The sequence below is a fragment of the Echinops telfairi genome, unplaced genomic scaffold (genome assembly GCF_000313985.2).
Source record: "Echinops telfairi isolate 266 unplaced genomic scaffold, ASM31398v2 ScPeMD7_7400;HRSCAF=8409, whole genome shotgun sequence".
Taxonomy (NCBI): domain Eukaryota; kingdom Metazoa; phylum Chordata; class Mammalia; order Afrosoricida; family Tenrecidae; genus Echinops; species Echinops telfairi.
This window is the reverse complement of record NW_022111300.1, coordinates 39,654,400-39,680,546: the sequence shown is the minus strand read 5'-3', so window position 1 is coordinate 39,680,546 and position 26,147 is coordinate 39,654,400. Positions and strand designations below refer to the sequence as shown.

The following is a 26,147-nucleotide window of genomic DNA, read 5'->3' as shown; positions in this document are numbered from 1 at the left end:
CAAAGAATGGCTAGTGCGATGGCGTTATTGAAACGGGTACCAGAACGTTTCCTTGGGTTTGATTGACTATGTAAAGGTATTTGACTATGTGGGTCATAATGAAGTATGAGCACTGTAAGAAGAGTGTGAATGACAGAACAATTCATTGCACTCCTGTGGAAACTGTATGTACATCAAAAAGCAGTTGTTTAGAGAACTACAGCAAACCTGGCTTAAAATGAGGAAAGTTGTGCACTGGGGTTGTATACTTTATGCCTATTCAATCTGTTTGCTGAGCAAACAATCCAAGTAGGTGGACTATGTGAAGAATGTAGCATCACGTTTGGAGGAAAATTCATGAACGATCTGCAATATCCAGGTGATACTACCTTGCTTTCTGACAGCAGGGGAAACTTGAAGCACTCACTGGTAATGATCAAAGCCTTTCGTCTAGATTCCATCTCTGTATTAATAAAACTAAAATTCTCACAGCTAGACCAGTAAGCCACATCAACGCAAACTGAGTCAATATTGAAGTGGGGAAGAATTTCATTTTTATTTGGATCCCAATCTATTTTCATGGAAACAATCATCGAGATAGCAAGTGATGTACTGCACTGGGAACATCTGCTGCCAACGACGGCCTTAAACTGGTATAGCACAAAGACTAAAATGCAGCTGGCCCAGGCTATGGTACTTTTCATCACCTCACAATTATCCCAAACTGGACAATAAAGAAGGAAGACCAAACGAGAATTGATGTCTTTAAATGATGGTATGGTGAAGCATAAGCCAGAAGACGAAACCAATCTGGCTGGGAAGCACTCCAGCCACCATGCTCTTTAGAGTTGAGTATCAGAAGATGAAATCTCATGTGTTTGGGGCATATTATCTGGAGGAGCCAATCTCTGGCAAAAGACATCATGCTTGGTAGAGCACAGGGTCAGGAAATGGAAGAAGACCTTCAATGAGGTAGAGTAGCAGTTCTTAACCTGTGGGTCGTGACCCCTTTGGGGTTAGAATGACCCTTTCACGGGGGTTGCCCGATTCATTACAGTAGCAAAATGACAGTGATGTAATAGCAATGACAATAATTTTATGGTTGGGGGTCACCACCACATGAGGAACTGTCTGAAAGGGTCACGGCATTGGGAAGGTTGAGAACCACTGGGCTAAATTGACGCCATGGCTGCAACAGTTGGTCCCTGCCTAGCAAAGACTGGGAGGAGGGGCCAGGAGTCCTGGGAAGAGTGTCCACCTGCAGTACAGAGGATTCCCAAGAGTTGGAATTCACTTACCACACCCAACAAGCCCCAAGACTGTAATCATTAAGTCTTTGTTTCCCCCTCTTCTGAAGGTAAAAGAACAATAAATGCCTCCAATGTTGGTGTTCATCAACTGGTTTTTTTTGAAAGGTTGGAAGCTCAAATACCAAAAATTCATAATAGTACAGATTGGGGATGGGTCTTACCATCAAGATCATTTTCAGGGGTCTCCGCTGTGTACCAGTTGGAAGGTGGTCCCGTGCCGTTGACTGTCATGGCTGACACTTGGAAACTGTACTGACTTCCTTTCTCCAAGCCTGTGAAGAAATGTTTCAGAGGCCAAAAAAGTTACTTGAACATAAGATGTTTAGCTGCTTTCAAACATTTTATTAAAATTTAACAATAGAAGACATTCTTTATGTTGTTTGTTATTGTTGTGGTAATTATTGTTATTTTGGCCAAAAGGGCAGGGATATCATAGCAAGAAATCAAATTAGTTTTCATATATTCTCATTTATTTTTTCCAGTTTTTTTAATGTATCCTTGAAAATAGCTTCGGGGCAGATGCAGAATATAAAATATGAACGATGAAGAAATAATCAAAAATAGCAAGGATCATTTTTCCTCACAGTCCAGAAGAGACCTGCCTATAAATCAAGACCACTGAATCTGAAAATTTATGCCTCCATCATTTATTCAAGGTCAGTGATTATGTTTTGTTTGGGCCAAGAAAGAAGAATCTAAAGCTATTGCACTTTGGAAGAAAATACGGGGCTTTTCTCTCTCAAAGTCATCACAAAGCATACTTTCATTTGCAGTAGCTTCCCCACAAGAGCATAAGGTAAACTAATGTCCTTGGTAATCTGGACACATGCTATTGTACACAGTGATAAACTTGCAACTTATTTAAGAGAGTATAGATAGTTTAGGTAGTGTAGACTAAACACCCCTGTGGATCACTACACAAAAGTGTGTAAAATGTTGATATAAATGGCTTTCCTCTTACCTAAAGCTCCAAGGAGCTCCTTAACATGACAAATTATGATAAAACAAATGAAAATAAGTAAATAAGTAAAACCCTGATGAAAATAAAAATAAAAGATATTTCTGTTTTTCCATTAAATTGAAATGGCACAATTGTTTATGGCCTTAAAAATCCTAATAAAGAAAATAAGTGATTGGGAAATGATACATTTATTTTATATAAAGCTACATATTTGTAAGAATTAATGTGTGTGTTTGTTTGCATAGCAAGATAAGCAAAACTTGGTGTTTAGGGAAACTCTAATCCACTACCAATAGGAAGTGGCGCACAGTGGTGAGTAGACAGGATCTGTTCATGTTAAGTGGCAGTTGGCTTCGCTTTGATACATATATCTGCACTTACAAAGCTATCTACAACATATTATGCTGTCTAGTTAAGAAGTCTCTTAATTTCATACTTGAATCTCTATGAAATATGGACTGAGAATACTGCCGGGGGTGCTGTTGGTTTTATTATTATCGGCATTTTCATTATTTTATCTATAGACACTGCTACTGTGCCTGAAACATAGAAAGGGGTCACACAGAGGAACTTTTGAAAGCTCTAATAAGGCTGATCTGACAAATCAGGGTTTAACACAGAGAAAAGAAAGGTGAAAGGTGTACTCCCCAACATCATCAAGAGGTGATACTTTTGAACCAAAAGGTTTTGTTATGTCAAATAGGCTACCATTTGCCTGACCTGGTCATTGAGTTCACATGCCACTGATCTGACCTTTGCTAACACGCTGTCCCTTTTATGGCCACTGTTACTTTCTTAGGCAGTACTGCAGAGCTCTCTGGGGGATTAAAATGTTACTAGGGAGAGAGCCCCAGCAAGAAAGCTTGTTTACAGAGCTCAGCCCATAACTTTCATAGTCATTTTTTTTTCTTGAAAGGATTTGAGTTTTAATTCATCAATGATATTAAGCAGAGATTTAATTTCATTTGCTAGCATAATAAAGAATCTAGTATGACAATAGTTGTACTGCATCTATCAAGTGATTGGAAATACCATCGGTGGTGGTAAGTCTATGAATTATCTTGGTTTGACCATAGCCCTCAATTATTCCATCAAACACTGATCTAGGTGTTGCTCGCATGTTATTTTGTATATGGGATTAAAATCCACAATCAGGTGGCTTTAAGTAAGGTAAACGATCCTATCTAATCTGGAAATGCCAGGGTCAATCAGTTGAAAGGTCTTAAAAGGAGAGTAAAGATTTCCTGAAGGAGAACATTTATTCTTGGCTACTCTTTCTAATGGTCATCCTTATTGACTCCAGACTTGGCGAGTTAGGCCCACAATCACATAAGCAAAATCTTCACAATCCATTTCTAGTTCTTTACTGCCTCCTGGTTCTGGTTCAAGGACCCGTGGCGGCAGAGCGGGTTAGTGTTTACCTGTTCATCTAAAGGTCAGTATTCCAACCAACAGCACCATGGGGGAAAGCTGTGACAATCTCCTCTGTTAAGATTTACAGACTTTAAAACCGAGTGGAACAGCTCTACTTTGCCCCACAGTGTTGTTATGAGTGAGAATCAGCTTATTGGCTGTTGGTTTGGTTTCTCCACAGGAGAAACATGATGTTTTCTCCTCCTGTGAAACGTCACAGTCTCAGAAACTCGCAGGGACAGTTCGATCCTGTTCCATAGGGTTAGTACATGAGTTAGTATCGACGGCACAACAGTGGGTTTGGGTAATTTTGGGAGTGCTCCTGTGACTATAAAGTGGCAAACTGCTTACAAGCATAATTTATAGACTCAAACCTTTCATTAACAAAGTTGATTAACAAATTTACAGTGTATTTCTCACAGATAATTTTCTCACTTGATTTTCCAACACTCTGTGATGGAGGCAGCAACTATATTATGACTCCCATCTTAGGTAAGAATAAAAGACTTAGAGAAATTAAGTAAGAGTTCTGTGAGCTGGGGTAAGCAGGGGCTGGACTACCCTAGGGTGCAGACTCCAGCTTCTATCCTGTGGTCTATAGATACACCATAGACCCTCTTGTGCTCCTCAAAGGTACCCTCCCCCACCACACACACACATATACACACACACACACACACACACACACACACACACACACACCCCAATCTTGGGACCCAAGAAGGACAGCAACAGACACTTTAAAGCACTATAAATGTGTACAAAACGTGTGTGTATGATACACCCAGGACTGAACACAGAAGATTAGGCAGGCAGGATTGAGTTGCTACTCATATTGTTCAACAGGGAGCCCCATAAAGAGACCGATAACATCCAACATTCAGTTTAAATACAGTGAAATCATTCATGCTACTGTGTTGGGAAGAACAGGTATCTTCAAGAGCTATCCTAACAATGGCCAAGAAAGAGCAGTTTCCTGAGCTAGACCCTGATAGATGATATTAGAAGATCTTTAGAAATCCTGTGAGGAAGTTCGACTCTGTCCTACAGGGTCACTATGGGTTGTGATTCATTTGATGACTGGGTGTGTGTGATTGGTTTGGAGTTATTTAGCTCTTGTAGAAAAATGGTCTTCAATTTTGCATTATCTAATGAATTTCTCCTTCCATTTTTTTCACATTGCCATATCCTCTTATACATTCACACAATCATAAATTCATGGCCCAGGTCCAGCAACACATGACCTTTGGTGTAAGGGTTTTAGATATGGCGCTTTTGAATTCATGTCAAATTAAGCTTGGCTTTTTGGTCCACCATTTAATAGTTGTGTGACTTTGTGACTTTACAAGCCCTACCTCTTTCTTTGTGTCAGTTTTCAAATCAATAAAGTGGGAATATCTAAATAAATTGCAATAAAGATTAAATTAGAAATCATACATAAAGATTTTAGAATAGTGACTGATGGGTTAAATCTCAACACATTATGGATATTTACTGTTATTATTACATCTGTTAATATGATGCTCAATATAATTATCTTTCACACACTCAGACAGACGGTGTTATGGGTTATGAATAGCTAACTTATGTATGGATAACACATCCTTGCCTTTTATTATGATGTGAAAATTTCACTTTGAAAGGATTGAACCTACCTCTAGTTACAATGTGTGTGTGTTTTTTTCATTGTAATTACCTTCCCTTGCTACACGTGCAGGTTTTAAATAACTGAAAATGCTTCAAGCCCTTCTTGAACTAAAATAAGGTTAGATAAAAACTGTACGCACCTGTTCCAACTTACTTACAAACTCGACTTAAAGCTCTTTGGAACACATCTCGTTCATTACCTGGGGAGTGCTTGCAATAGCCATCATCATTCACAATCAAATAAACTCAGGGAGAAACCATGATGTGGAAGCAAGATCACCTACCTAACTAGGCATCAGGACCCCTATAATCAACTTGCAAGCCTCCCCCTGCATAGTGGGGGCTCATAGCAAGTGCACTCTCCAGACCTCAGTTACAGCTGTGGCAAGAAAAGGGGAGGTGCAGGGACATGGGTGAAGTGTCCTTCCTATGTTTGCTATAAAACTCTCATTCCTACTATGTTACACTGTCATTCCTAGTGTTTGTCAACCGAAACTCCAAACTCAACTGTCATCAAGTCATGTGCTGACTCATAGCAACTGTGGGTTGCTAAGATTGGAACTGTTTTCAGGAGGAGAAAGTGCAGTCTCTCCATGAAGCAGGCTGCTGTTGGTTTTGAACTACTGACCATGCAGATCTCAGTCACCAAGGACCATATAATTCAATAGCATTTTGTGTGTGTGTGTATGTATGCTTTGTAACTGCTTCTAAGTATAATTTTATTCTCAAAGGAGTATGGAACAAGTAGCAATGGTTTTCCTAGCTATAATAAAAATCTTATTTTTGAGAGCAGATTATCCTGTCTCCTTTTATTCCCACTATGAAGAGCCTTCGAACTTTGTAATTCTTCTTTTCTATTTCTAATCTCTTACAACATATGGTAAGAAATATTCCATTATTTAACAGTATAATTTCATTTTCTCCCCCTAATGTCAACCTTCTTTTAAAATTGCTATGTTATTGTTTCAATCTTTTACTCCATAAAATACCAATGCATGTTTATCAGTATACTTATTCTATATTGGCTATGAAATACCCAAAAAAATGCTTACATTCATTTCCAAACAATCTTCTCTGAAGAGCACTTAAAAATTAAAAACAGCACTTTACAATTTAGCTGACATGGTTTCCCACAATAAAACGAGAGCAGTGGCTTTAAAATCCTTGTTATAATTCTGAATTACTTTGTTCTTGCAGATGTCTCATTATCCTAGTAAAAAAACCCACACAGAACACCAAACACCTGTCTGACAAATAGAAGACTGTCAAAAAAAAAAAGTAAAAGTTTGAGTCTCTACACCTGAATATTTAAATCATCCAAATGAAGCATTCTGGCATTTCCAATTTTCTAAAAACCAAATCAATACACCTATGTATCTTACAGACATTGAAAACAGAGGGTGTCAAATCCTGTACATTTTTCAGTGCTGCAAATTCATATGGAAAATCAATTACTTTTGCTTACTGCCAAGTGTATATGTTATTAGACATATCTTGGGGACAAGTCAAAATCACATCCATATTTTACTACTGTAGAGCTCTACTTGCTAGTTCCTGGAGGCTTTGGAGCACTGACGATATTTCCACCATGTCCAGCTATGCAGCAGGCAATATCAAATCCAAGCCACAGAGCAGTGGAGAGGCTTTGCAAAACTTGCTTTTCACTATTTATGAATTTGAGGCTATTTCTATGCTGGGCTATATTTTTCCATTTGTGGGAAAAAAGAGAAAAGACTTGCATGCATCTATTTTTTTTTTCAGGTATAGAAATAATGTAACTGCTCAGATATGCATTTTTATAAATGCAGGAAGAAGTACCTACATGAATGATGACTCTAGACTTGGAATGTAGATTTCTCTAAGTCCAGGCAGCTAGGGATGGGCATTGGTGAATATTTCCCTGAAAATAGCTAATTGAGTCACCTAATTTCTTTGATTTTAGCTGGAAGATCAAACCCGAGTAGTGATGGTTTAGCCCATACTGCTTAGCAGCTCAAATTGCCACATATAACTTAGAGGAAATATATATATCTAATGGAATGATTTGCTATCAAATAAAATCTATGAGAGTACAATTAAAATTATTATCCTTCTGAGAAAACAATAATAAAGGTGTGGATTGAATCATCCCACTCACAACCTATATCTTGCCCATGAAGCCCTCAGGCTGTTATCTGATTTGGAAATAAAGCCTTGTTAGATGCATTAGTTAAGGATCCTCCAGAGGAAATCATCCTGGCTGCAGGATCGGTCTTACATCCAGTGACTGCTGGCCTTATAAGAAGATCCAGAGACACACAGAGAAGAAATCATGGACACCTGGAGGCAGAGATTGGGGTGAAGCAGCGTCAAGCCAAAGAATGTCAAGGATTTCCGGCAACCAAGACTCTGGGCCAGAGATCTGGGTTATTTCTCCTTTCAAGCCTCTTGAAGGAACCAACATTCCCGACCTTTGAACAAGAGGATGCATTTTAAGCTACCAAGTTTGCAGTAATTTATAGGGATGGAACTAGGAAGACTAACACAGAGTCGTTGGTAGGGAAAAGGTACACTTGACAGTCTATATAATTTTGTTATTATTTGTCCTTATGATTTGACTTGTGTTAGAGGGAATAGGCCAAAACTTTGTAGAGTCAAAATCTAGGATTATGAAGAGTGAGTGGAATAGGTTAATTCCATTTATTTGTACCTAAATAACTCCTAATACTAAGCAGTTCCACAGAGAGATTCTAGGAAGTTTCTGCCCCACAAGCAGCCCCACACGATTTTATCTTTCTCATTGGCTTTCCAGCATGGAATATCAGCATTCCCTCTTACTTTGATTACTTTAATCCAAGGAACATGTTAATTCATTTTATTTTAATTTTCATGTTTTCCTAATTACTAATGAGATGGGACATTTTTTCATGTTTATTGGTCATTTCAATTCTGTGCTGTAAGTACCTATAATTTTAAACTTTTTCATTCATTGGAAAAACAATAGGAAACATTTCAGGCTTCAACTCCCTATATCTGTTGAAGAAGAAGGTTTGGTTAAACAAGGCTTTGAGACCATCCTAATCTACCACTCTACAAACAGATGTGGTATCCCAAGGTTATTTTCACTTATCCAGCTTCCTAAGGAGTAAAGAAGCCCCTGGAGGGTGCGGGAGACATGACACCTGTGCAGCATGCGGTGCCTCGGAAGAAAGGCCTGATGCCCTGCTTTCCCCCGAACTGGTGACTGGAAACCTCCTTGAGCACAGCTCTGCTCTGACACACAAGACCCCCACGTGACCCCATGGGGCTCTCGTTTAATCTTCAGTCTTAGGCACTATACAAAAACCTTTTCATGCATATTTTCCAACAATGATGATTTCTCTCAAGGCAAATTACATGTTATGACACTAGCCTAATGAGTATACATATTTAATTTGAGAAATGTTTGGGTCTTCTCACTATTTCATACAGAAAGAGAAACAGTCTTGACTTCTCTTAACTTTTTAAGATGAGGAGGGAGAATCTCATAGCTTCTCCGTACTTGCTCTTCAATACATGTTCAGGTTATTTTCTTCTGTTGCAAAGCAGGTAATGTGATTGCAGATCATCTAGCCGGAACGCACCTCCAATAGCATGCTAACATTTTCTACTCGTGATTTGGCCGAAGGAGGCAGAATAACTAGGCCAGTATGACACTTCAGAGGGTTGGCTGAACAAGAAGCTTACAATGTATGCATGCACATTGTGTGTGTATACCCGCATGGGTGTTTGTGCATGTGTGTCTACACATGCGTGCTATGATTTCAAAGGGCATCTACCTAGTACCTGCTGTAGAGAAATAGGGGATCCAAGGAGTGTAAGGGTCATCCCAAAATGTGTGGGAACGTTCCATTGGCTCTTCATTCAATTTTCCAGGAATGTTTTGAACCCCCCTTGTATTTATGTACCTTCCCTCATTTGCAATATTAGCTTACTTGATCCATCAGCTGTAAACTGTCTTATTTATAGTTTGAATGTTACCACGACCCAGTTGAGCTCTCTTAGAATTGCCTAATCCCACCGCCAACCCATTTGGCCACTGTTGCATGCTTTGCCTCCTGAACCCATTGCCTCCGGGCTCATACTATGCCCAGGGCTATCTATACCCTGGAGCATCGCTGCTATGCTAGCCCAAAGAACCACTATATGACGTGCTGATTAACAGGGGGAGCACTCCAGGTCTGTATCCTCACTACGAGCTCTGGCTTGCATGGAAGTAGAACAGAGTAATCCACAACTTGTGGGTGGACTTTGACCAATGACAGACCAAAGAGAAACTGCTCAGACTTACTATTCAGCCCTGGACTTGGTAAGACGCAGCAGTTAATGTGGCCTCTTACCCCCACATGGCCCAGTAAACTCTCTTTTTGTTCCACAGTTGCAGTCTGCCCAAATAATCCAGGATGATTAGATTCCTCATCTTCCCAGGATGATTAGATTCCTAACCTTCCTGTTTCCTTGACTTTTCTGGACTAGCATCTCCAAAATTGATTTACTTAACCCAATCACTCATTTCTAGAAATGTGAAGTGCTATCTATTAAGGTCTTCAACACTTAAAGAAATATGTGATATGCCATTTTGCATTTAAAGAGAGAATTCTCAAATTTTCCATGGCACTTTTATCTACTATGAGTTCCACCAGTAAAGTGACTACTATAAATGTTATAGTTTGGAGAAGTAGACTAATCTCTCTATTTATTGGCCAATCCATCCTTCTCCCAAATTTCTAACCCCACCCCTAACCCTGTAAAGAGTGAGGGGAGTGAGAGAACCCCGTGACTAACCCTTGGAAGGTTGTATAAGATGGCATTTTAAAATGATTAGCTACTAGGAGGTCCCTGCTGACTCAGCAGTGCTACCAAACGAATGCGGATGGCACTCAGGCTGCACAAAAAGCCTATGATCCATTTCTTAGGATGATAATCCAAGAAGCAACATATGTAATATAAGCATTATAGAGAATATAAAGTTGAACATGTAAAGGTTATTCTTGTTCAGGCCAATAAATGTCACCTGCCAGGAAGGGGGGAAAAATCAATGTTCCCTTGAAGTGAGAGTATATTTTATTCCTAAAGCACTTAATTCATCAAAACCGTGCAAGGTTCCACCATGTGAACACTGACCTGTGAACAGGTACCAGAGGTTGTTTGGCTCCAGTGTTTCCATCTCACCCCTGCGGGTCGTTTTTCTGTGTCGAATTTTATAGCCTGTAATAAATCCATTTTGTGTTTCTGATGGAGGAGGCAGCCAGCTTACTTTGATACTCTGTAAAATAATAGATGATGCAGATTAAAACACTGGAGAAAGACCCGGAGGATCCAGAGCCCAAGAAGTGGCTCAAACCTAACTGTGAATATGACAGAGAGGCGAGACACGTTAGGGATTGCACCCTGCAAGGAAAATCTTTTACTGCCTGACAGCAGTTCTACTGGATTGATTTGAACAAAACACATAATGGATTTGACTGGTTAAATTCATTATTCTCATTATTGTCACTCCCTTGCAAAAATACCACTAAAATAATAAGCAACTATTTAAAAATGTGTTAAGCCCTAAAATGACAAAACACAGGACAAGAGTCGATAGGACATGTCAACGAATATTTGTAAATTATACATGAGAGAAAGTTGTGTAGTGACCAAACATAAGGAAAAGGCTGAAACTTAAATACTAAAAGTGTACAAATAAAAAGCAAGGGTATTTTCATACCTAAATTCCAGGAAGCCTGGAAATTGATGTTTCATAGAATGCCTTTGTCTCATAAGCTTTCCACATGTTATCATGTCCTTTAAAAAGATCTCATGCTTGGTAGAGAGTCAGCATTAAAGAGGAAGATCTCAATTATATGGATCAATATAGTGGCTGCTACTCTGGGCTCAAACATAAAAGGTGTGAGGATCGTACTGGACTGGACCTGGCAGTGTTTCAGTTTGATGCACACAGGCTTGCTATGAATTGGTACCAACCCAGTGGCACCTAAAGATGTCTTGAAAGTACGGGATGGAATGAAAAATCACAAATCTCCGTGAGTCCACAGATTCCTAATATTATCCAGTAAAACGAGTCCTCTGTCCTTAGAATCGTGTGCACTTTATTCTCTGGGGCTGTAGGAACAGACCTATAGAGCACTATAGAGACTGGCAAGACTTGGTCCTTTATTCAAGTCCACAATCAATAGTAAGCAGGCCATATCCTGTCTCTAGAGAGAACGAATAGCTAGGTCCTAGAGAAAACAGCAGTTGAATGCTTTATCAATCCCTTAATTATGATTCTACCACTTAACAAGCCCCACTCATGCACTGAAATTGACAACTTGCAATCAACTTTTGAAGATTTCATTTTTAATTTAAACTGGCAATTCAAGACCATCAAACAGCAAAGAAACGCTCCAACATTAAAAAGATTGGACAATATAAAAAATATTGGACAATACCAACAAAAGGATAACAGCACCTAAAGTAAACAATAATAATGTATATAGCAGAAATATTATCCAATACTCTTGTAAATGCCCTAGTAATTTAAGAGAAGAAATTGTACTCATTAAATGAACAGGGGATAAATATAGAAATAATAAGAATTTAAGGGGGAAAATGTCGATTATAATCTGATTGCAAAAATTAAATATTCCACAGTTGAGCAGGAAGCTAAATTAAAAGTCCCAAAAATTAATGGGGGGAAGACAAAAGTCATAGAAAACCAGGGGGGAAAAGGAGAAGAATTGAAAGTTGAATTTACAGTCTGACACAGCCTACTGAGGGGAAAGACTGAGCTATCAGAAAAAAAATAGAAAGCAGTAACGTTTCCCACCCTACAATAAAACCTTACAAAACTGGAAGACTTGACAAGTCAGTCTGAAAGGCATTGTGGAATGTCTGACAGAACACAGGAAACAAAACCCTGCCACATGGCACGCTGATGAGACAGACCAAAGTTCCAAAGGACCAGGAATGGGTTAAAGAGGAAAGCTACAGATACGTTCATAAAAAGAAAAAAGTTAGATCGCATACAAACTTATTGGGAGTGAGAAGAGTATCCTATTTATCCAAAACAACATTCAAATTTAGTAAATAATGAAACTATACTTATAAAATTCTAATCCAAATGTATGGTAAACCTAGAGTCTTGTACAGCACAAACACACAAGTCTAGAGAGTATCGTATGAGTATCATGGTATGCATCTGTATATGTACAATCACATTTAGTAGAGAGTCAAGGGAAATGAGGGACATCCTCACTCCATGTGATGGATTGATGTGGCAGCTACAACTAAGCCCTCAAGCTCATTCATCAACAATACTAAAGATGGCACCGAACCTGCTCACATCCCATTCTGTTACTCATAAAGGCTACATGAGTCAGAGTCAATTCAACCGAAAACAAAACCAAAACAAGAACATCAAGATTTGTCTGACATACATGATCTCAGATGATACGCATCTCTTTGTCTTTAACAACAGTGTGCTGAGGAAGACTGAGTATGAGCCAAGAAAGAAAAAAATGTTGAAATGAAAAGCATAAAAGAGAATGTGCTCTAAAGAGCACATTGGAGAAAGTCCCTGGTGTAAATGTGTAGAAGCCAGTCACAAGATGGGAAAAGGGAGATACAGGTGTTCAAGAAAAAGAGCTCTAGGAATAAATACCAACAACATAAAACCCAGACTTAATTTGATAGGTTTTGGCTCTTAATACATAATACAATTGAAAAAATTAGAGTTAGCAAAAATTGTGTCAGAGGTATATTTATAACTTAACAAAAAGGAAAAAAAGAAGATAGTAGTAGTTGGTGAGGCTGCTAATTTACCACCAAACATCGTCTGGGATTTAGTTTCTGGATTTGGGGTTTAGAGTTAGTTTTACGAGCAATCCCAATTCATTGACCTAATATTGTGATAATTCATTCAGCACTTCCATTCTATCTTCTAGTTTGTTGCATAACAATTGAAGTCTCTTAAGAGCTTGCAAGCAAAAAAAAGAAAGTTTTGAAGATATAATAAGTGGGCCCTATTCACCTGCAGCAACAGAGAATTCCAGAGAGTCCGGAATACGAAAGGGAAATGGAATGAGTGGCTACTGGCCTCTCTGAGTTGATGTCTTCTTTTACCATAAGACAACACAACTGAAGAATGCCCTGCTACAATGACTGAGTGCTTTAATGCATTTTTTATAGAAGAATCTTGATTAAAAGGGGGGGAAGATATAAAACCAAATTTCAAATTCTCATAAAATCCAGAATTTCTAGTCACAGAAACTGGGTGAATCCCTGATATTGACTTCGATCATCTTTAAACCTTGAACTAAAAGCCTTTCCTCACGTTGTCATAAAATCAAACAAGAGTGCAGCTTACTGAGCAAAGAGAACCCTCCTTGACCATTGTGCTCTCTCAAGAACTCTATGCGGGTGAACTGACAGCAGCAACTTAAAGACAGGCACCTTAGAGAGCAGTACGTCTCTTAAAGTGGGGAGAACGGCTCAGAACAGTAGGATGAAAACAGTGACGGCTTGAAGAATGGGGCCAACCTCACTAAAATCCACATGCAGACCTTGTTGAATTGGCATAGGTTCTTCTGGGCACATGCTCATCAACAACAGCAAGCGATAAAATCGGTGTTTGAAAGGTTTTTCAAGGAGTTGGAGAATGTATGGAGAATTTGCAGAAGGTCCAAATATAACTCAGCAGATGAAAAGAACAAAGAAAGTGAGCCAATTATTAAGGCCAGAGAAACAAAACAGTTGTGGGGGAAGACACATTTCAGCATACTCAACACTGGGTCCAGATAGGGGTTAATAAGAAACTAAAAAATAAAATATAGCAGACTAAGTACTATAAATAAATGTACTGTATATACAGGAGCAGAGATATACAGGTACTTGTATTCAGCAATGCTTGGGAGGAGCAAGGGGGCGTGACCAAGCACGGGTAAGACTGTAAAGGCTACGTCATTGGTCACAGCCCTGGAGAAGAGTGGAAGAAGAGCGCCACATCCAACATTCATCTGACAAGGATGCGGTGTGCCCCAGTTACCGGCACACAGCAGCAGGCAGGTTCTTGCCCAGTATGGCATGGACAACACAGAGACTGCCGGCGTGCAGGAGGAAAGAAGAGCAATGATATCAGCAGTCATCTGATCACTCACAGAGGCTGAAGGCGCCCCGAGATGAGTGGGAGAGATCGGAGAACACCCACACTGCACCGGAGAACAAGTGGCGACCTTCATTCGAGTATAAGACAAAGGGGGCTTTTTCAGCATAAAAAAATGTGCTGAAAAACTCAGCTTATACATGAGTATATATGGTAATTGCTGAATGTGAGGCTCATGGGGCTGTTGAGGACTTGGGAACTGGGCTTTAGGTGGGGCAAGGAAGGAGTCTTTTTTGTGTTGTTGAAAGTCTGTTGGTCCTGAAACAATATTTTAACTTTTAAATGTTTGCTTATTGAATAGTGTGCCTGAAGTACATATATCGATATCGACACTGTTTTAAAAATAGCCCCACAGGGTTTTTCTTAAAAGGCGATTAAAACATATGAGTAGCTGTTATGAAGGGGCCAGACTGAAAACCAAGAAATGGATTTCTGCAACCCCTGGGCCACAAGTCCCGGACCTCTTTTCAAAGACTGGCAGTGTGGCAGAGGGAGAGGAAGCCTCCCTAGGGAGACCAAAGTCACAGCCCTTTTCCAGCTCCGCTACTGATTGCTGGTGCTCTGCAAATAACCAGGTCCTTCTGTGAAAGGAGAGAAAATGACTTGTCATCCCTTACTAAGGAGTTAGGATTTGAGGGTATAACCAAATTATATCATAAATATACTTTTTTTAAATCAATTTATTGGGGCTCATACAATTCATCACAATACATAGATCAATTGTGTAAAGCACATCTATACATTTGTTGCCCTCATTATTCCCAAAATTCGCTTGCCTCTTGGGTTCCCGGAATCAGTTCATTTTCCTTTTTTTCCTCCTCCCCTTCCCTTCCTCCTCCCCTCTCCCCTATGCACCCTTGATAATTTATAAATTATTATTGTATCTTATATTACACTGTCTGGCGTCTCCCTTCACCCACCCCTCTGCTGCCCGTCCCCCAGAGAGGAGGTTATATGTAGCTCCCTGTGATCCATTCCCCCTTTCTACACCCCCTTCATAAATATACTTTCATGATTTTACATGGATCCCAGAAGGCCACTGTGAGTCAGAATGGGCTCAACGGCAATGAGTTTAAGCTGCATAGAGTTGATCTGATTGGTTGTTAGAATAATTCAGAGAAGATACCAGAACTAAGATCATTGAGTCCATTCCCACGCCCCCTTAAAAGGAGCAAGGTGACAGTGAGCGTTCAGTGGTATGCTGCTGAAAGACAGGTTGATGGTTCAGACCCAACAGCCGGTCCAGGGAGGAAGATGTGACATCTGCTTCCATAAAGATGGATTGCCTCACAGGCTCCAAGGAGACATTCTACTTTGTCCTAATAGGGCCACTATGCAGTGGAATTAACTCAACGGCAGTGAGTTTACCTTTTGAATGTGGACGGAAAAACAAACTAAGTATCTAGCCCTATTTGTGACCACTTTTTTGCATAGACCCGGCTAACCTCTCTACATAAATGTTATTTAATCCTCCTCGTTACTCGATGAGTTAGAGACCACTGTAACATCCTTGGTAGGTTTAAGTAATAGAGAGCATGGAATGGTTTAGGACCTTTAAAATCACTTAACAAAGAAATGGTAGAGGCAGGGTTTGAACTGAGCTACCCTGAGTGGGAAGCTGGTGTTCTTTACCATGTGATATTACCTCTCAAGGGCAGTTCAGAGATTGAGTGCCAAATACATTTTGCAAATAATCATTTAGCATATTGACGTCTATCCCAAGAATGTTGCAGCATTAGCCTTAGGGTTGAGGAAGTAAAACTGAATTAGTCCGAGTGTGTCTATGCTAATGGAGGAAATAGACACATAGACTAATCATTGGAACATATAATGCTAAACTAGAGATGCCCAGAAAACCCTAGTGTCCACTAGGGAAAAAGATTAAATCTGCCTTGGGTGGTCAAGTCAATTTACAAGAGGCCCATCCTTCAAGTGTGAGTAGGATTTCATGGAGAGTACGGGGAAAAATTAAGATAGAAAGTATGGCAAAAATAAACTCAAAATCGAGAGCATCTGAGAATGAACAAGTAGCTCCACTGTGGCTGGAGCAACAGAGACTTGTAGACCCATAGAATGGAAAAGTACATTGAAACAAACTTCCCAAAGCGAGACCAACGTGTTCATTTAAAGAATGTGTCTTAAGTTCTTTGGGTGAAACACTAAGGAGTAGAATAATAATCAATCGTCCTTGGTTTTGAAAGAACTTGTGGTCTTGGACACAAAGACACACACACACACACACACACACACACACACACAAACACACACACATCCGACCATGCTCTTTAATGTCAATTGTTTTAGAATCTAGTATACATAGTTTAAATGACCAGCTTCACCTATAATTGAGTCCTATTTCTTCTCTCATGTTTATGTTTCAGCATTTTAATGTAATTGTGCTAGCTGTTACCATCATTTTCTAAGTTTACAGAAAGGGAGCCAGAAATAGAGATAAATATGCGACTGATCTAAGGCCACTGTGAACTGTCACTCAATGAATTTGCCACTTTATCCTCACCACCCACCCTGCATTCCTGCACATGTGCATGCACACCCCCACACAAGTAGACACACACACACACACACACACACACACACACGGAAGGAGTCATTGAGTCTCCACTTCAAAATTCTATTCATCTATATTAGTTTATAAAATATTATTGAAAGGAATAGCGCTAAATTTAAATGACTAGTTTTTACAGACATTCTCTATATCTTCTCACAAGCACCCCTTGGGCAATCAAGCGCCTTTTCCTAAAGGGATATGCTAATTTTTATAAGTCCAAACCACATTAAAGCAGGAAATCTACCTGCACATGTGCACATTAAGCCTGGGACTGAGAGTTACACCTTTTGAATTCCAGTTAATGCTTTGCAGTGGCCCCAGTCATGGCAAAGGGGAGAGTAATCATGCTTAGTGTGTCCACCCAATGATTGTCAATCACTTGACAAGTCTGGAGAATTTAATTACACTGATGATTATATGAGTAATCGTTTTTGACAGATAATAATTTTTCTATACCGTATTTGACAATCTCCAGTGGTGGTATAAATTACTCCCACATAGCCCATACTTTATTATCAATGTCTGGTAGCAATGAACAAATATGCTCAGTAACACACTGTGCACCAGGCGGTGAGCCCCCTCTTGATTCTTCTTCTTCTTCGGATGTGACTCTGTCATTTTGCCCATTCTCCTCTGTGGAAAGCAGCTAAGTTATTAGGGTCTTTCATGCTTTCCCTTTCTTTTTAAAAAATATTTAAACTTTTTTATAAAATACTTTTATTGAGGGCTCTTACATCTCATCACAATCCATACACTCATTCAGTGTGTCGAGCGCATTTGCACGTATGCTGCCATCATCATTTTCAAAGCATTCTCTTACCACTTGAGCCCTTGATATCAGCTCCTTATTTCATCCCTCCCTCCCCTGCCCACCCTCCCTCATGACCCCTTGATAAGTTATAGATTATTATTTTCTTTCATGCTTTTTCACTGTTTACAAATGAGTTCTAGGTGATTGAAAAGACTCTAGTGATCACGTTCTTTTTAATTTTTTTTATTTTATTAAATCCTCTTACAGCTCTTATAACAATCCATGCATCAATTGTATCAAGCACATTTGCCCATTATCTTGCCATCCTCATTTCCAAAACATTTTCTTTCTACTTGAGCCCTTGGTATCAGCTTCTCTTTTTCTCCCCTCCCTCCCCACTCCCACTCTTGTGAACTATTGATAATTTATCAATTATTTTTATATTCATATTTTACACCATCTGCTGTCTCCCTTCATCCAATTTTCTGTTGTTGGTCCCTCTGGGGGGATTGGAGGTTTTATGTTGATCATTGTGATCAGATCCCCCTTTCTCCCCCTCCTCCCCCACCTTCTTTCTGCTTAGATTCTTCTGACGTTTACTATACAGCTGGATGGCCCAGATCATAGTAATTTGGAATATTAAAAGGATAGTTTAGCCACTTTTCTTTTTCGATACTATAAAGAGTCTTATTGTCTATGCAAAGCCGGTTCCACATTGCTCAGGACCAGCCTTCTATTCTCATTCCTCATCAAGCCGCCTAATGCTGCTCCTGCTGTAGGAGCCTTCTTTATTACGACCCAGCCCTAGTGCTCATGGGCGAGCCTGACAATGGATTGTATGAAAAGTCCTTAACACATGACCTTTGAGTTTTAAAAAATCAATTCGAGTATCTGTGCCTTGACTTTTGTTCCTTGTATTATTTGAGAGGAAAAAAGTAATCCTATTCACTTTTGCAGTCATCTCCCCTGAATCAAGGATTCACTCCACTTTTACCTCCTCCCAGATTTGGGTGTGGGGATGAAGAGGGGTGTGACTTTGTTTCTACAAATCCCTCTGTACCCTCTTCACTTGTCAAAAACAATGAATCATTTTTCAAATAAGCCTGGTAGATACCAATTTGGTTTATTGATTTAATAAAAGTCTTGGCCATTGTTTTTCCAACTGCCTGGCATAGGCCTGTCCAAGTCAGCCCTGTGGACTTATCTGTGTCATGGACTTCCTGAAAGCATGACTTCCATTATCTGTGTCATGGACTTCCTGAAAGCATGACTTCCATTATCTGTATCATGGACTTCCTGAAAGCATGACTTCCATTTTCCTGCTCTCTAGATCCAGATAAGCAGTAGGTGCAAAAAGGGAAAATGAAGAGTTGATAAGCCTGCCACCTCAGATTCTTTCTGAGAAGCCACATGTCATAGACTTCTGTATATAATCCCACCCACTTCCATTGCGCAGTCACAGTTTGCCACACTCTGTCCGTGGACTCTAGGAGAAGGCAAGCCTCTCTCATGCTCTTACAAGCCTGTTCAGTTATTCTCGTAAAGAAGAGCCTTTCCCTAACATTCCCATAGCAGGAAAATTGAGGGAATCCATTGAAAGAATGAAACAAGACAAAACAAAAGCAAAGAAACCCACCACTCTCTGGAGCACAGCAATAATCTAAGGATCTTGAAACTTAATTGGAAATAGCGTTTGGACTCTCTCCCTGATTCGTGCTCTTTACTTCTTATTACTTGTTGAATCTCATGTGAAGTTGCTTGAAAAATGAAATATACTTTCAAGCCCCATGAGGTCTGGTAGATATTTTATTAAAGAGTGCTCATCAGCACTTCTAAATAACCTATCCTCCCTTGTCCCCATATTGACATTTCCTCTGCCACTGCCCTAATTCAGACCTTAAATTACGCCTGGCCTAGAATATTGCAATCGCTCACGAATCCCTCACCGTCCTCCAGTGTCACCCTGCCCACAGCCACATCGCTTCTCCTCCTCCAGCACAGGATCTGGAGTGAGCCACTTAAGCTCTCGGAGCCCGAGTTTCTCGTCTGCAATATGAGCTAATAACAGTACCTACCTCAGAGGATGGTAGTGAGGATTAAAGGACACTATGGCGTAATGCTTGAAAATTCCATCAGGGTGCTGGTGCATAGTAATTATGCAGTAAATTGTAAAGACTTTAAGGGAAGTTGGAAGAGAGGGACAGCGCAAGAGAGTGGGAATCAAAGAGAACACTGCTCAGAAGCACGAAGGTCATAAGTAAGCAGGTGAAGTACAGTCAACAAGACCCAGACTGTGGATCTACTTGTGCCATAAAGTGACCCATCAGTTATTCTTCTAAAAATCAAAAAGGGTATTGAAAGAATAAACTACCTAGTAGTACTTTTTTAAAAGTCCATTTTCTCTGATGAATATTTATTATTCAGCACATGGTATTGTTCACATTTCTTGCTGTACTCCAGTAGAACCTTCAGGTCTGGGTAGTGAAGAGAGATCTTGGAACAACTTGGAGGCCATAGGAATGCAGAGAAATGAAGAGGTACATATTTTCGGAGCTACACTTGACAGGGCTTGCTGATTTATTGACTGTCAAGTGTAAAGGCAAGAGAGTCATCAAGAATGACTCTTAGGCTTCTGGCATAAGCAGTTTGGTAGATGATAGTGCATTCATTGGGATAAGATTGTTTCAAAATGAATCCACTTTCAAGAGAGAGGAAAAAATATCATGGGACCTATGGGGAACATCAAAAAATAGTAATCTACAGAGGATGTCAAAATAAAAATAATATATAACCAGGTTTCTCATATGTAAGCTAATATTGGGAAAGGCAATTTTCTAATTTTTATCATTTGTAATAAAAACTCCCAGCATGTTAATAATTTCACAATTACATAACAGCACTTAACATTTAATTCTAAATATTTAACATTTATTTCTAAATATTGGGTAAATATTTCTATATATTCTGACACAGATAATTGAATTTCAAATTGGAATTGAAATTAAGCTAATAAAACTTTATTTTAACCTTTATTATGTATACAGCTTTGTGAACAATTTTGAAAAAAATTGTTTTGCCTTTTTATAAGCCTATAAACTTCATGGTACCATGCAAATATGGATTTAATAAAATATCAATACTATATTATAAAAGTTTATTTTTTCTTTTAGTTATATAATCTTCTTGAAGACTTAACCTGTTTTTATTTTTCTGCTATAAATACACAGTCTCTTGAGCAAAATGAAGTTATGATGTTGGTTATCATGCTAAAACCGACATTCTTGAGATTATTTATGTACATTTTATTCAGGTGTCATAAAGTCCTGTTAGCAATCATTTTTAGTGATTTTGCACACTTTCAAATTACATTTCCAGAGTGACAATGATGCCACTACCATATGAAATTTTAGCTAAATATTGATGCAATAATAAAAATCTCTATATATATAAATTGGCCAATGTTTGATTTTAAATAAAATGTTATGAATACATGTTCACTTCAGGAAAGACACATTGATTTGTCTAATAGAACAACAACAAAAAAATAAAATTGAAGGCTTGCTTATATAATGGTATTATTTGAGGTTCTTGAAATAAAATAACTGGTTTTCATCTGTGAATTTAGCTAGTTGTAAAATTATTTGATGGCCACGGTAACTATGCAAGGTCAGTCGTTATAAAATTATCTGGTGGCATAAGGTTGTGCTGTGATCTGGAAGTAGTTTGAAACCACCAGCCGCTTTGAGGGAGAAAGACTGGACTTTTTCCTCCCTTAAAGAGTTTCAGTCTTGGAAACTCATGGGGACAATCCCACCATAGGGTCACTATGAGTCGGCATCAACTCGATGGCAGTGAGGAAGTGATCATTACTGTCTCTGTACCGTGGTAGGTCCCCTGAGCCTCACAGCTCATGCAATAGGCACTTTCATCTAGAGAATATGCCAACTTGACTCCGGGAGAACACTGGCCCTGGTTATGCAGTCAGCTAAGGTCTATTGAGAAAATAGTCCACTTTTACTCACCTTCAAAGCAGCTACTGCTAATTTACTTTGATCTGGGTCTCTCTGCTGGCGGCAGTGCCTTCCTGTTCTGTGAACACTCTCTTGGCTTTATCCGCACAGCATCTCTGAGACTTCCAAGTTCTCCAGCAGCTAGCATCTTCATTGCACCCTACCAGACACTCCAGATTTCCTCCAGGAGAGGTAGCTTCATCTCTGAATCTAGACCTGATCCCTGTTTTCAGAACCTGAACTCCTATGACTTTCTGGTTTTCTGGGTCACCACCTGACGTCCATTGTCATCCCGCTCTGATGCTACCACCCAGACACAGCTGCCATTAGTCTTCCCGAGTGAACATCTCTAATTACATCATTTGTCCCTTCTGGTTTATGGGCACTGGTGTCCTGACACGTGCCCTATATTCCACACCCAGCAATTTTCTAAACCTATCTTTTTTTTTTAAGTTGTATACAGTGGATTTCTTTCAAATTTAAAAGTACATAAAGCACATGCCGTGAGAAATGTCTGCTGCCATATGTTTCATATCTTAGATAGTCCATTTAATATTTCCTAGTTAAAGTCAACTGTACTAAATTTAAATTGATTTGGGGGAATTGGCATGCTACCAAATCCCTTTGTTCCTCTAATCAAACTCTAGTGTTTAACCTTGCCAACCCGAGGAAACCGAGGGAAGCAAATCACTGACCCACCCCACTTCATTTTAGCAGCTTGGGGCTCTTGATCCAAGCAACTAGGGTCATCAAGGGGTCCCAACCTTCCATGTCAGATCACCAATATATCACTGCCCAGAAAGACATGGCACTTCCCTTGGGGAGGGACAATTTGGAGGTCTGGTCAGGCTGGATTTTGTACACTTTAAAGTGGACACTTATTTAGTAGGTCTTTACTTTAAGAATGGGACCCTGGTGGTGTAGTGGTTACAAGTTGGGCTGTGGTCTGCATGGTCAGCAGTTCGATACCACCCACCGCTCCTCGGGAGAAAGACTGTACCTTCTGCCCCCATAAAAAGTCACAGTCTCAGAACCCCCAGGGAGTTGCTATGAGTCAGCATTGACTTGCTGGCAGTGAGTTCCGCTTGGGTCCTTTTAAGAGAAGGTGCTGAGCTTGGTTGAGGAGCGTGTGCAATAACTGGGAGTAGACCACACAGTCTTCAGTGCTGCCGTTAGGTCAACTTGTGCCCTGAACACCCATGCCCAGCCTCTGAAATAAAAGTCAGTGGTCTGTTTCTGATTTAACTCCAAATATTGAATAAGAAAACAAACTCACTGCCATCAAGGCATGCTGATCTCAGCCCAATGCCTTCCAGACCACCAGCGTTCTTTCACATTAAATAAAGTGCTCCTTAATTCCTCTAACTGACATTTCGAAAATCTTGATAGATGCCCTTCCTCATCGAGCATGCAATTTCAAATCATTGTTTACAGAGAGTTCTACAAATAAAATTCATTCAATGTGAATAGGGAGATGGATGAGCAGGAATCATGCCTTTAAATTCCCAAATGTTATTAATTGGCAGCATAACACTAGAAATCATTTATCTGACCGTACCAATTGTACATCCGAAGATCTTCTCTGTATCCCATCTAGTTGGTGACACATGATCAACAAGGGCTCAGCAAACTATAAATCCTGAGAAATGCAATGTTTATTGTACTTTCATTTTGAAACTTGTTATTGTCATATGTACAGCTACTCTCAGACACACATCAGAAATGCAAAGCTGAAGCAAATTTTCAAAGACTTGAGGTGCCAGCTCACTTGAGCCTCAGATGAGTGCATTAAAGACACAACCATAAAGAATTAAATAATTTCGGACAGGATTTTACCATATTCTGATGAGTGGCCGATAGTCTCAATGCTTTGTCCACTGACTATCAAGAGCCCTGAGGAAGTTCTTTCTCATTTAGGTAACTATGTAAGGTCTCTATGAGTAGCAGCAAAATAAGGAGAGAAAAAAAAATCTTTCCTTCTGGGTAGAATGTCTTGGCTACATAAAACTAACCTAACGTGTAATCAGCTAAGAAAATCCTACCCAAGCACAAAGTACAAACTGACTGAAGGGGCTACTCTGCCCCAGCATTGTTTTCTTTATTCCTGTTTTTCTAACCTCTCTCTCAACCTCTCTCTCTCTCTCAACTCCTGGATTTAAAATAGTTTTTATTTCCTTTTTTTTCCTTCCAGATATTAATTTGTTATGCATAGCCTACAAGCCAGCCCTGTTTCCTTCTAGGTCCTAGAAACTGGAAATGTAATTTCTAGAAGGTATTCACGTTTTGACAAAATTCCATTACAATAAAGCAATTTGGTTGTTCCCTAGAGTTCATGATAAAGCGATCGTACGAGTAATACATTTCAGAATGTGTCAGTATCAATAGGCTTTATTCTCTAGTGCCTAAATCATTCCCGGGAAGTAAGCTAGATGTTTAAGGAGGCCCGTTAACCCCTTCAGAGCACTCGGTTTTGCCTCAATATTCGTTTCTATTAAGTGAAATGACCAAGAACAACGTAACACCATCCACACGGGGACTCGAGCTAAGAAAGGCTGAAAAGAAATGTATCAGGGTGGTTACATGTAAAGTTACGCCCTTGAAAGATACAAGGAAACAAGCCAATATATAATTTAAGCAGAAAACACAATGTCTACCTATTTCCTATTTCCTTTTAGTTGTTGTTGTTTTAGAGTATAGGAACCATCATGCAGTAAGGTGAATGGTGTAACATCAAAATAATTGATTTCATCCTATGTTTCAGCATCCTGAGGCAAAGTGAAAAGAGTTTAAATTCTGAATCTTGTCATATGGAAATCCTTTCTCTTCTGGCATCGAATGCATTTATCTGAAGGAACACTAAGAACTCGGGTGATCACCTGAATGCACTCATTCTAAAATGATGATGACAGGTCACTGTGTGCTCTTCAGTACTTGAAGTACTAGTTTAAAAGGTGGGCAATGCTTAATAAGAAAATAAAAATGATCCTTTTTACAACACCTTCTACTCCAAGGTTTTGTGGAACAAAAAAGTCAGAACCTCTGTACTGATTTTGACAAAAGAAGTTCTATCCACTATTTGATGGAAGAAATAAAATGGCAAATCTGTCTCATCCTGCACAGAAGAATGTCCCCTGCTTTATGTACATCGACATTGAGGCATAGCCAAGATTGGTGAATGAACCCCTAAAACTAGGTCGGCATTAAATAAGAAAATAAGATTTGACTGTGCCACAAATAGTTTTCTTCTAAAAACATAGACGCAGCTATCTACCAGGTGTCTATCTTCAAGCAAATTGTCAAATTAGGCCCCAAGTAATTAATCTCTACAACGGCAGGCTTTCAATCTCAGAGCAGCCAACTCAAAGACACGACTTCCCATGTAATTACATGGGACATTACAATGTATTTATGAGGTCATTTGTGACAACGTACAGTAATTACAGAGTACTTACATAGCTATTTATGTCTCATAAAATGAAGTGAGACTAAATATTTTAATTGTGTTGTAAAAATAAGGGGAAATATTTGAGTTCCGAATGCCAGCTAAGATTATAGGTCAGATTCACATAATTCATAATAACAGCTGGGACTTCTAGGACCAGAGGGGTGTGCGCCGCTTGCCTGTTGGAAATGATGGCTTGAGGTATTCTGACACTCCTTCAAGGATCATATAAATACTGTGTTCCCTAATTTAAATCTTCAGGTAATGTCAGAAGACAGACCCACAGCATACTTTAATATTTATTTCTTTGTAGGGTGCCTGACTATTTACATCTTACACCCAAACCAAAAATTTCTAGGTGTCACTAACATTGTTAGATTTAAACAAACAAACAAACAAACATATACCACAGTTTCATCCTTGGTACCCCATACAAGTTGAGAAAATAATAAATATTATAGTCCTTATGTTTTCAATTCTGTTGCATTACTTAAAGATGATATTTATTTAGATCTTCAGAAGCCCTAGCTTGAAACATCTGAACTTAAAACCATTCTCCAATGCTTCAAGACTGGCCCAAGCTTAGAAATGTTTGATCTATTCTTATATAGTTAGAACTAAAAATTATTTGCATTGACTAATCACTGAACTGCTTGAATGGGAGGCAGCTTAGCAAGAATAACAAAGGCTGGCTAATAGCATGTGGAGTCCATGATTTGTGAAATAATGAGCATTCTACTGTGTACACATACATTCTGACTACAGTCAGAATTCATTTCCACCACTGAGAAGATAGTGGGGTGTATGTGGTTAGCATATGAGAAAAGTCAGCATCATCGGAGAAGATTCTTCTCTTAAAAACCCAACACCGGGTATTTTGAAGTTCTTACTCAGTCCACCAG

At 39.3% G+C, this 26,147-nt stretch overlaps 1 protein-coding gene across 1 annotated transcript in view; it reads right to left on the bottom strand.

The window, feature by feature from the left end:
• LOC101652384 (netrin receptor DCC) overlaps positions 1-26,147 on the bottom strand; it is a 363,431-nt gene that overhangs the window by 219,757 nt on the left and 117,527 nt on the right. Inside the window, exons 5-6 of the mRNA XM_045296053.1 lie at positions 10,453-10,594; positions 1,451-1,561 (exon numbers count right to left, since the gene is read on the bottom strand). Of these exons, the coding sequence (XP_045151988.1) occupies positions 1,451-1,561; positions 10,453-10,495 (154 nt within the window). The 5' untranslated portion in view covers positions 10,496-10,594. The remainder of the gene's footprint in view (positions 1-1,450; positions 1,562-10,452; positions 10,595-26,147) is intronic.